Here is an 11,625-nt window from a genome sequence, read left to right as displayed (position 1 = left end):
GTGGGGGTGGGGAAGGAGGCCCCGAGGGGTCTCCCCCCGCTGAGCCATCCCCCACTGCTCTGGGCCCCTGCTTTTAGCTAGGAGTGGGAGATGGGAAGGGAGGCACTGTGGTTGTGTGTTAGGTGAGTATCTGAGTCAAGGATATTCTGAGCCCTCAGGGAAGGGACTGAGCCTGGAATTGGAGGTGGGGGCCTGGCCCACCTAACTACGTGATGACGGGTGAGCCACGTCCACTCTGTGCCTCAGTCTGGGGACAGCCTCCCAGCTGAGAAGGGAGACACGTGATGAGAGTATAGTGTGTGGTGACAGAGGGAAGCCAGGGTTGTCAGCACCCAGAGAGGAGTCAGGGGAGTCCAGCTGGTCATGCCTGCCAGTAACGCAGTCCTGTATGGCCCAGGTGCTGACTGGCATTTGCTGCCTCCCTGGCAGGCAACAAGGCTGCTGCCCCCTGGCCTCACGTCCACTCAGTGCACCTCACCAGGCCACCCCATCCTCCCTGGGTGTGGCTCCCCGTCCTGCAGGTGTCCTACTACAACCAGGCCACCCCGGGCGTCCTCAAGTACGTGACCACCAATGTCACCGGCCTCTCCTCTGAGTTCTACACCACCTTCAAGGCTTGTGAACACTTCCTCTTGGACAACCGGAACGACCTGGCCCCCAGCCTCCAGACCCTCTAAGCATCCTCCCTGGCCACCTCACGTCCACTCCCACTCCATCCTGCCCCAAGGACATGCGTGCAGTGCACTGAGGAAGCAGAGGCATTTATTCCTTCCTGCCTCCCCGTGGGAAGCTGGGGTCCACCAGGCCACCTGGGTGCTCAGTGTGTGCCAACATCCGCCAGCAAGTCTTGGCGGTAGCTCTGGGGTAGCCTGTAGTAGACTCGGGTCTTCTTCACGGCCCTGGCTGCCAGCAGCGCTGCCCTCACAGACGCATAGAGGCCCCGGCCAGGGCTGTGTTCCACCGTGACCGTGGCCCGGGGAGAAGCTTCCAGCAGCCGGGCCACGACTCCAGCGGGGCTCTGGCCCAGAGGCCCAGCCTGCAGCTGGAAGGACACGGGTTGCCAGAGGCCCTGGCAGAGCTCCAGCATGTCTGTGAGCAGCTGTTCCCTGTAGCCACTGCCCAGCACTTCCTCGGGCCAGCCTGGTGCCACTGTCACATGGGGGAACACCTCGGCCACAGCTGTAAGCAACTCCCTGCCAGTCACGTAGCCGGGGACCATGAAACTCCCATGGGAGACTGTGGCCCCGACCCACACAGGCCTAGACAGGTGGCCAAGGGCAGAGAGGGTGGCCAGTGTGGCCAGGGATGGCCGCAGGGCGGTGGGCTCTGCTATGTGCACGTGGATCCCCCAGCGTCCGGGGTGCGTGGCCAGCTGCTGCAGGCAGGACTCCAGCGTCAGGGCACGGCCATCTGGGGTGCGGACGATGGGCACGGGGTCCCCAGCTGCAGGCTTCTGGAGGCCCACGTCCAGCAGGATCATGCCTTCTCGGTCTGGAAGAGGTAGTGGAGTCAACAGTGTCTGGGGTTAGGGTTATCATGGGGTGTCAGAGGCCCTTGCTGAAGTTAAAGGGACAGCAGGAGGTAATGGGGTGTGTTGATTGGATCTGGGCTCCAGGTGGAAGGGCCATCCGAATGGCCCAATGAGCCTCTAGCTCAGCTCTGAGGCCTGTGCCCGCCTCTCTTGCAGCACCATGTGACTGAAGCCTCACAAGTTCGAATGCCAGGAGCCCCATACTTTTGACAACACTGCTCCCCCACCTTGCAGCTGCGTTGCTATGGTAACAGAGACCTGAGGTAGCTTCCCCGAGGTAACCCTTGCAGTTGAGCTAGGAGTACAGGGGCTGCATGCAGACCTTACCTGGGAGCTGCACTGTTGCTGCGCTTCCATTGCCCTGGATGTCAGGAACCAGCCACTCCACGCTCAGACCCTCGTCCCCAGGGTGCTGGAGAGCAGGGATCAGGCTGCCCCCGGTGTAGTAGCTTGGTTTCCGTGAGGTATTCACTGTGGGTCAGATTGCCAAGGTGGAGAGGCCACCAGTCACGGAGGCCTTCTGTACACCATGAGTCCTCTCTAAGCCTCACAGCAAAGTTCCAGGGAGCTGGAGTTCCCTGTTGTGTAGATGACGGGTGACTTGCCCAAGGTCCTACAGCCAGTGGGCAGGGTTGCTGGGATTGGAGCCTGATGGAGCCAAGTCAGTCAGGCCCCAAGCTGGTATTCCTCCCCCCTCACCTAGATGGCTCCCAGAGCAGGAATGTTAGGTCTGATGGGTCCCCTTGAGATGGCCTGATTGCAGGCTCTCCTCGGTTTGGAGTCAAGGGAACAGGGGCTTTGGACAAAGGGACAAGCGTCATTGATTAGCAGGTACAGTGGAGGATCTGTTCTCTGGAATGCTAGAGCAACCCTCAGAGGAACTGTACTGCAAGCAGAAGCATCTGGGGTTTGGAATTTGCTGTTTCCAGTAGGAGCTGTGCCACGTTTAAGCTGAACAACTTTGTATAAATTATATAACTGCTCTGAACCTCAGTTTCTCTATCTGTAAAATGGAATCCCTGCTTCAGGGATCTATGGAGCTTAGTGTTCCATCCCGGAGTCTGGCATACAATGGATGCTTCAAATGATTCCTTCCTCTTATCTCATGTAGCATTGTCACTTTCCAATGCTCTGCCCCACCTAGCTCAGTGCTTTTGTCGGCAGACTCCACTCCACCACCTTTCTTTCCCCTGGAGGAGAAAATGGCAACCCACTCCAGTATTCTTGCCTGGAAAACCCCATGGCCAGAGGAGCCTACAGTCCATGGGATCACAAAGAGTCAGACACAACTGAGCATGCATACATATACACTTTTTCCCACCCTCCGCAGACCCCTCCCTACTGGCGAGCTGCTTGAACTGTGACAGGAAAGGCTCAAAGATGTCATAGTAGACTTGGTGGGTGGCGGTGTTGTCCCGGATGTAGAGGAGGTCATCCACTGACACGGGGTCCGAGGCCGACTGCCACATCGTGAGGGTGTACCTGGGGTCCAGAGAGTCAGCTTAGGGCCTGTCTGCGCCCAGCAGCCCTCAGCCCCTCTCCCATGCTCAGAAGTTAACTTGAGCTGGGGGTGTTGGGCACTACCCGCTTCCTGGGGGCAGAAGAAGCCACAGAGGCCTTGGGTAACTGAGAGCAGAGGCTGAGAAGGAGGAGAGATGGACTGGGTTGCCTCTTCACTTGGAGTGTCTATTTGTGGGTCCTCTCTTAGGAAGGAAAGACAGAAGAGGTGGGCATGGAGCTGGGAGTGGTGGGGGTGGATCAGAGGTCAGGTATGAAGAGGAAAGGCAGTGGCCTCCAGTGGGGAAAGTCCGAGGAAGGTGGTGCTTGGCGGCTGGGGGCAGTACAGAGCCGGGGGGAGGCTGGGCTTCCTCAACCCCACAGAGCTGTTAGGGGCAGAGTCTCTAGGTGAAGTTTGTGCACCCTCGGGGAACAGGTGGTTCCCAGGGGAGGAGGCTGTGGGAGGCAAATTGAGTCTCAATATAAACTCTTATTGGAACTTCCCTGGTGGTCCAGTGGGTAAAACTGTGCTTCCATTGCAGGGGATGCCTGTTTATCCCTGGTTGGGGAACTAAGATCGCGCATGCTGTGCAGTGTGGTCCAAAACAAACAAACAGATAATAATTATAACAACAAAAAAGCAACACTTTCCAATGGACAGGCTGCTTCAGGTATAGTGACCTGCCTGTCCCAGAGGTGCACAAGCAGAAAGCAGGGACGCTGTGGAAGATGTGAGCACCAGCAGAGGTTGGGCCAGATGGTCATGGAGACCCTTCTGACCATCAGCATCTGGGATCCTGCTGGGGCATCAGGACTGGGAGTGGGTTTGGAGGGAGTAGGGGCTGTGACAGGGGCCTGGGCGTTCTCACCTGTCAGACTGGGCCAGCAGCCAGCTGAAGTGGGGCCAGGCGGCCCTCGCCATGACAGCCAGCACGGGGAAGGTCACCCTCTGGGGCAGTGCTCCCACCAGCTCCTGCATCTTCTCCACCATGGCCCGTGTGTACGTCACATTTGGGAAAAGGGGCAGGTAGAAGGTGGTCCAGCCTGGAGACAGGGTTGCCTCAGGATACTTCTCCTGGACCAAGGCCAGGAACCTGCAGAGAATCAGAGATGCTGGTCTTTTAGAGCCCCTTCCTCATCTCCTGGGTTCTCATCAGAGTGCTAGGAAGAGGCAGGGTCTATTGCATCTAGATATTAGAGCACAGTCCTGAAGAACAGGATGGCTTACGAGTTGCTCAAAGTCCCATGGTAGAGCGTGGACTTTGGAGCTGGGGAGGCCTGGATTTGAGTCCTGACTTTATGACCTTGGTAAGTTCACCCAACCTCTTTGATTCTTAAAAACGGCATCTTTTCAGGCAGGACAGGGCTTCTCAAACATCCTCATGTGCATGTGGAAATGCAATTCAAAGCCCTGGGTGTGGGATCTGGGCTCTATCAGCTGTGAGGGTCTCTGAACTTTCAGATATTATTTAAAAATTTCATTCAGATTTTGAACTCTTACAAATGTTAATAGGCAAATAATGTTACTCTCTCCCCTTCCCCAGATTATTGAGTAACCTCACTACAAGAAGATCAGTCATTTTTTTTATCTTGGGCCACTGACTACAGTTTCAAACTGCTGCTTACTAAATGCTCCTCAGTTTGATACTTGGTAAATATTGGGTGGAAGGATTGTTAGCTGACTGGTTGGAAAGGTGGTTTGATGGATGGATGTGTGGATGGATGAATGGAGATGGACAGTAAAGATCTGGAGGTTAGAGTCAGAAAGACCTGGCTTTGTATGTTTGCTCTGCCAATTATTAGACTTAGGCAGATCATTTAACCTCAGTAGGGTATGTTGTATTACTAAAATGGAAATAATAGTACCTACATCATTCTCATTCTAAGAGTTAAATGGTACTCTACAACTAGACTACTTAAAACAGTGTGTGTGACAGATAATAAACATTCAACAGACTGAGCCTCAATTATTGTCAGCTTTCTTATCTGCAAAATGGTAAGAAAAAATGCTCCCAACCTGGCATTTCTATGGGAAGATGAACTCAGATATATTCTCTCCTTTTATGCGGCCCTCTGTAAACTTGAGCACACCATGCTGCTGGTGCTACTGTTGTTGGCAGTGCTGGGACCTGGGGGTTGTTTGTGGGGTGGGAGGGGAGGCTGGGGAAGGAGTTAGTGCTTTATAGACTTTAGTTAGTACTTTCTAGGAGGTCAAGGGTTGCCCTGGCACTGTTTGCTGTCCTATTAGGAATAAACACTCTGCTGCTACTGCTGCTAAGTCGCTTCAGTCGTGTCCGACTCTGTGCGACCCCATAGACGGCAGCCCAGCTGGCTCCCCCATCCCTGGGATTCTCCAGGCAAGAACACTGGAGTGGGTTGCCATTTCCTTCTCCAATGCATGAAAGTGGAAAGTGAAAGTGAAGTTACTCAGTTGTGTCCGACTCGTAGCAACCCCATGGACTGCAGCCTACCAGGCTCCTCCATCCATGGGATTTTCCAGGCAAGAGTACTGGAGTGGGGTGCCAGTAGGGCACAAATCCATAATCTGCCAGTGAGAGCCCAGTGAAATCAGGACTACTAGGAGAAAGTGTGAGGGAGGGTCCTCAGCAGCCTGGGACATCAGGGAAGTTTCTGGGGCAGGTAATGGCTGGGTTACCAGGGAATGGGGGGAAGGGATTCAAGGCAGAGGGAATAGCATGTGTGAAGGCTCAGAGGTCAGACGACATGGTGTGGCTGGAGGCAAACTCAGCAAAGGTCCCCTGAGCACCTGCTGTACCCGATGTTGAAGGAAACAGACTGGACACAGCTGGAGCAGAGAGGCAAACACTCACTGTGTGGCATTGACCTCTATTGAGAGGCCCACATTGGGACCCCTCTGGATGTCAGCATTGATCCACACAGGCCTTCGAACTTTCCCCTCCTCTGTCAGCCGCCGAAGGAGGTCCAGGGAGGGGCCCACAGCCTTGATGCTCTTGAAGTCTAGTTTGATGCCTGTGGGGAGAGGGCCAAGGGCTTGGGAAACTGGTCCCTTGTGCTCAAGGAAGAAGGAAACAGAAGACATGACTTCCTGGGACAGAGAGAGGAGGTATGGTGTGTGTGTCAGGGGTGGGAGGGAAGACAGGGCCGGAATTCTGGGTGGGTGTGAAGAAGGCTTCAACGAGAGAAAGGACTTGCCCATGTAGGAGTGATCTTCCATCCCTCATCCCCAAGGGGAGGAAGCAGATGATGGCTAAGGGCTTGGGATTTGGGGCAGGTGTAGGTATTGTCAAGAATCTGATGAAAAGGGACTATGACTCTTGGACAGGCAGGCTCTGAGGATCCCAAGCCACCCAAGCCTGAATAGCACAAAGTCAGACTGAAGAATTAGAGAAGAATTTAGAAAGCCAGGCCAAGGGGATCATAATATGTTGACAACATAGGGAGCCATGGAGGATTAAAGCAGGGAGTGACATGACAGTTGGCATTTTGGAAAGCTCACCCAGGTAGGGGCTTCGTAGAGTTTGGAGGCAGGAAGCCAGTGAGGAAGGAGGTCCAAGAGAAAGATGATGTGAGTGGGACTGGATCGGGGGAAGCCTTCAGGGTTAGAATTGGCAGATGCAGCAGCTGAGTAGATGCAGGGAATGAGGGAGAGGCATTAGGATGATGCCTGGATTCTGACAGTTACTGGCAAAGAGACAGGAGAGGGGAAGGTGGAATTGGCTTTGAGCATGTTGTATCCAGTTCCATGGATTCAGAGCCTGAATGCTCATGTTTGGCCCTTTGCAGCTTATCCTACACTTTTTCATCCCTCATTTCACCCATCTTCCCTGAGCCCAGGCCTCTAGAGTGGTCTGGAAAGCTAAAGCAAGAGCAACTCCTGACAGTCATTGGGCTAGTCTCCTAGCAGAGGGACCCCTGCACATGTGGCCTGAGGACCAGAGGGGTGGGCAGCTGGGGAGGGGCTGAGAGAAGTCCTTACCCTTCTGGGAAGAGGCCAGCACAGCCTCCAGCCACTGCTCTAGGGTGTTGTCGCTGTAGATGGCTGGGGGGTGCGCCATGATGGGGACTCCTGTCTCGTTGACTGTGCCGAGCCCTTCTATTGTGATGTCTGCCTCCAGGGCCATGACATTACCTGTTGCATTGGACAGAGAAACTTTTTAAAGCAATTTTTCTCATCATCAAAGTATTACACACTTATAGAATATTTGAAAAATACAGAAAAGCAGAAAGAGAAATATTCACCCACATTTCCATCATAGTTCACTTTTTGATGTATTTTCTTCCATTTTTATCTATGTATAGTTTTTCCACAGTTGAGACCACTCAGCATTTATAATTTTAATCTTTTTCTTTCAATTTTGACACATTTTCACAATCTTTTCATGAAAAAAGAAAAAAACCTGCAAAAGCCCTGATTGAGAGCAGTCACCCTGTCTCAGTCAGCCACTCCTCTGTCTTTCCTGAGACTCTAAATTTTTAGGAAGACTCAGCAGTCTCTGAATTTTTGTTACTAACAGATAATGATGTATATTTTATTCTGACTTTCTGGTTATTTTTTATCATGACTTGAAGAATCTGAGTCAGGGCCATGCTGGGTCTTTTTTAAAAAAATTAATGAAAAAATTAATTTTTGGTTGCGCTGGATCTTCATTGCTGGGCACGGGCTTTCTCTAGTTGTGGAAAGCAGGGGCTACTCTTCACTGCTGTGCACGGGCGTCTCCCTGCAGTGCCTCTCTTGTGGAGCACGGGCTCCAGATGCATGGGCTTCAGTTGTTCCAGCACGCAGGCTCGGTGTGCTGCATCAGCTTAGTCCCTAACCGGGGATGGAACCCATGCCCCCTGCATTGGCAGGTAGATTCTTAATCACTGTATCACCAGGGAAGTCTGCGGGGTCATCTTTAGAGCCCACATTATCAAAGTACTGTTAGAAAAATTCATCTAACTCATATTCCTGCCAGAAGTACATAAGTTGGTCCATTTCCAGGCACCCATATAGTGCTGAGAATTGTTATTTTTGTCTTTAAATGTACGCAGTTAACGCCTCCAGTGGCTGTGTGATGCCTGCTGGGAGCGTTCAGGCCAGAAGGGAGTCAAGGACTTTGAATGAGAAGCAGACTGGGAAAAGCAGGCCAGGCTCTCTGATCAATGAGTGGTGTAGAGGGTGGGTGGGGTCGCTATGAGCTCCTGCTCCATCGAAGACAGTTGGCATCAGAGGGGTCTCTTCTGTTTTATACTTGCAGCCCTGCTCCCCTCCAAGTCCATTTAGCATATAGCTGCTAGAGTGACGGTTCCATATACCTGATCCTGTCACTTCTGTTAAAAAATCAAAATTCCCTTAGCCCTGAGAATCCAATCCAAATGCTTGCAGAGTCTGTGAGGTCCTATAGGACCAGGCCTGGCAAACTTTGCCATCTCACCTCGAGTCCCTCTCTCCCTCAATATCTAGCTTCCATCCACTCCTGTTTCTCCAACATCAGTGTGCACACAGACCACCCAGGAACTGTTCAAATGCAAGTTCTGCTCAGTAGATCTGGGGTGGGGCCCAAGACACCTACCAAGCTCCCCAGTGATGCCCAGACTGCTGATCCATAGACCACACTTGGAGCCTCGAAGCTCAAATATCTTGTCTCCCATCTCTGGGCTCCTACACCTGGCTGTTGCCATGGCAACACTCTTCTCTCCACAGTTTTACTAGGCCACCTCCAGCTCATTTGTGGGTGTTGGCTTAAAATATCAAGGAGGCCATCCCTAAACCACACACTCAGTCAAAGTCAGGCTGACAGCTGATCCTTTGAGCACTCAGCCCCCATGTAACTACTCATATAGCACCATCCTTCCTGAGCCTGAGGGCTAGGAGCAGGCTCCAGGTCTGTGGTGCCCATCACTTGGATTTCCAGTGCCAAGATGGTACCAGGCCTAAAAAAGGAGCTTCAGAAGTGTTTGTTGGATGGTACAAGACTGGATAAATGAATGATACAGAAAGCTGAGATCAAGGACTTCCCTGGTGGTCCAGTGGCTAAGACTCTGTCTTCCCAGTGCAGATGGCATAGGTTTGGTTCCTGGTCGAGGAACTAGGATCCCACAGGCCTCACAGTGCAGCCAAAAGAGAAAAAAGTTAAGTTCAACCAGCCCAGGTCCAGAAAAGTAAAAGAGCTTGCACAAAGTTGCAGAGAATTTTTGCAAATTTCTCTAAGCCTAGGTGTCTGGATTTCCAGAAGGGAGAGGAAGCTGAGTGCCAGGCTGTCCCCAGCACTGTTTCAGGTACTTTGCACTGTCCCATTTCATCCGCATATTATATCTCTGGCCCAGTGCTCCGGAATCTTTGGTGTCCTCACTGACAAGATGGGGATGAATCTCTCTGGGCTTTAACTACAGCACGTGGACATAAATTATGTTGTATTAAAAAATAAAAATTAAAAACAAAAACAGGTTGTAAACTGTGAAGGGCTATATGAAGGTAACTTTTATTTCTATGTTTTTTTGTCTTAACTTGGTTACCCAGGAATGCTGAGAGGGATCCAGAGGGGTTTGGGGCCCAGCAAGGCCCAGAGAAGTCAGGCCCCAGGTGGGTAGCTGGGCAGCTAAGAGGGTAGCTAAAGAGAATGGGTGCTGAGAGGTCTCCTTCCCCATCTAAAATGGGCCAGGTCCGGTCTGGGGAAGGTGGCGGTACACTGGGAGGGAGCCAGGGCTGGAACCCAGGTCTCAGTCCTGGTGAGTCCCTGAAGCTGCTGCCTTGCTTGACCTGCACCAGCTGCCTCCCTTGAGATGCTGGTAGCCCCTGAACTCAGGACCGCGTCTCACTCGTTTCTACACCTCCTCTCAGGCTGGGTGCAGAGCAGGGGCCCAGCGAATGCTCAGTGAGGGGGACTAAAGGCAGATGGACCTAACCTGCGTCCTTGTGATCAGCACCTGGACCCAGCTTCCTCCTGCACGGCCATTCACACCTGTTTGGGGCCTTCCAGATCCTGAATCTGGGAGCCAACTTGTTTGCGGGGTCGGGGGGTGGGGTATGAGGGAAGAGGAGATGAGGACAGGAGCAGGTGCCTGCTTCCACAGTAGGAGCCTTGGTCCTCAGAGGTACAGTCAGGTGAAGAATGCTGCTCTCCACAGGGAGCCCACAGGAAGCTCCGAGGCCCTCCCTCCCCTCCCCACACACCAGGCGCTCTATACATCACATCCGGCAGAGGGGTGCCATGGAGGAGCGTGCAGACCCTGAGCCCAAGACTGCTAGTGTGCGGCTCCGCTGTTGACCTTCAACACCCCCTGAAGGAGTTCACGTGGAGTGAGGCACTCTGTGCTGCAGGGAACCTGGTGGGACAAGTCTTTGAAGTGAAAGTCGCCCAGTCATGTCCGACTCTTTGCGACCCCATGGACTAAACAGTCCATGGAATTCTCCAGGCCAGAATACTGGAGAGGGTAGTCTTTCCCTTCTCCAGGGGATCTTCCCAACCCAGGGATTGAACCCAGATCTCCCGCATTGCAGGCGATTCTTTACCAACTGAGCTATCAGGGAAATATTTTTAGGAACAGGTTTTATGTTCCCAATCCTTACATATAGGGGAATTTGACATGCTTCCCTGGTGGCTCAGATCATAAAGCATCTGCCTGCAATGCAGGAGACCAGGGTTTGATCCCTGGGTTGGGTAAATCCCCTAGAGAAGGGAATGGCCACCCACTCCAGTATTCTTGCCTGGAGAATCCCGTGGACAGAGGAGCCTGGTGGGCTACAGTCCATGGGGCTGCAAAGAGTCAGACACGACTGAGTGACTAACACTTTCACATATCTAGAAAAGCACTAAATCCCTTCATGATGACATCAGATCCTTGTGACTAGGAGAAAACCTCTTGTAAAGTAAACATTTGATAGCATTGAACTCCGCCTTCAACAAAATCTTATATATTGACCTTCCCCCACTACCTCTTTGGAGCAGTCTCTCAGAGCTATCTGAGGTGCTGCTTTCTCGGCTGCGGTCGTCATTTTGCCCCAAATAAAACAACTCGCAACTCTCAAGTAGTGCATCTTTTTTAGTAGACAGTTAGAACTGGACATGGAACAACAGACTGGTTCCAAATAAGAAAAGGAGTTCGTCAAGGCTGTATGTTGTCACCCTGTTTATTTAACTTATATGCAGAGTACATCATGAGAAACGCCGGACTGGAAGAAACACAAGCTGGAATCAAGATTGCTGGGAGAAATATCAATAACCTCAGATATGCAGATGACATCACCCTTATGGCAGAAAGTGAAGAGGAACTAAAAAGCCTCTTGATGAGAGTGAAAGTGGAGAGTGAAAAGTTGGCTTAAAGCTCAACATTCAGAAAACGAAGATCATGGCATCCGGTCCCATCACTTCATGGGAAATAGTTGGGGAAGCAGTGGAAACAGTGTCAGACTTTATTTTTGGGGGCTCCAAAATCACTACAGATGGTGACTGCAGCCATGAAATTAAAAGACGCTTACTCCTTGGGAGGAAAGTTATGACCAACCTAGATAGCATATTCAAAAGCAGAGATATTACTTTGCCAATAAAGGTTCGTCTAGTCAAGGCTATGGTTTTTCCAGTGGTCATGTATGGATGTGAGAGTTGGACTATGAAGAAGGCTGAGTGCTGAAGAAT

General features: G+C 52.0%; 1 protein-coding gene across 1 annotated transcript in view; it reads right to left on the bottom strand.

The window, feature by feature from the left end:
* Positions 1-740: 740 nt before the first annotated feature.
* The window catches only part of LOC104993746 (protein FAM151A-like), a 28,164-nt gene continuing 17,279 nt past the window's right edge, over positions 741-11,625 (bottom strand). Inside the window, exons 3-8 of the mRNA XM_010847123.1 lie at positions 6,987-7,139; positions 5,860-6,019; positions 3,898-4,122; positions 2,874-3,013; positions 1,859-2,002; positions 741-1,491 (exon numbers count right to left, since the gene is read on the bottom strand). Coding sequence (XP_010845425.1) covers positions 818-1,491; positions 1,859-2,002; positions 2,874-3,013; positions 3,898-4,122; positions 5,860-6,019; positions 6,987-7,139 — 1,496 coding nt within the window. The 3' untranslated portion in view covers positions 741-817. The remainder of the gene's footprint in view (positions 1,492-1,858; positions 2,003-2,873; positions 3,014-3,897; positions 4,123-5,859; positions 6,020-6,986; positions 7,140-11,625) is intronic.

This window comes from Bison bison, unplaced genomic scaffold, assembly GCF_000754665.1.
Source record: "Bison bison bison isolate TAMUID 2011002044 unplaced genomic scaffold, Bison_UMD1.0 scf7180017864244, whole genome shotgun sequence".
In the NCBI taxonomy this organism is placed as follows: Eukaryota; Metazoa; Chordata; class Mammalia; order Artiodactyla; family Bovidae; genus Bison; species Bison bison.
This window is presented reverse-complemented; position numbering and strand designations above follow the sequence as displayed.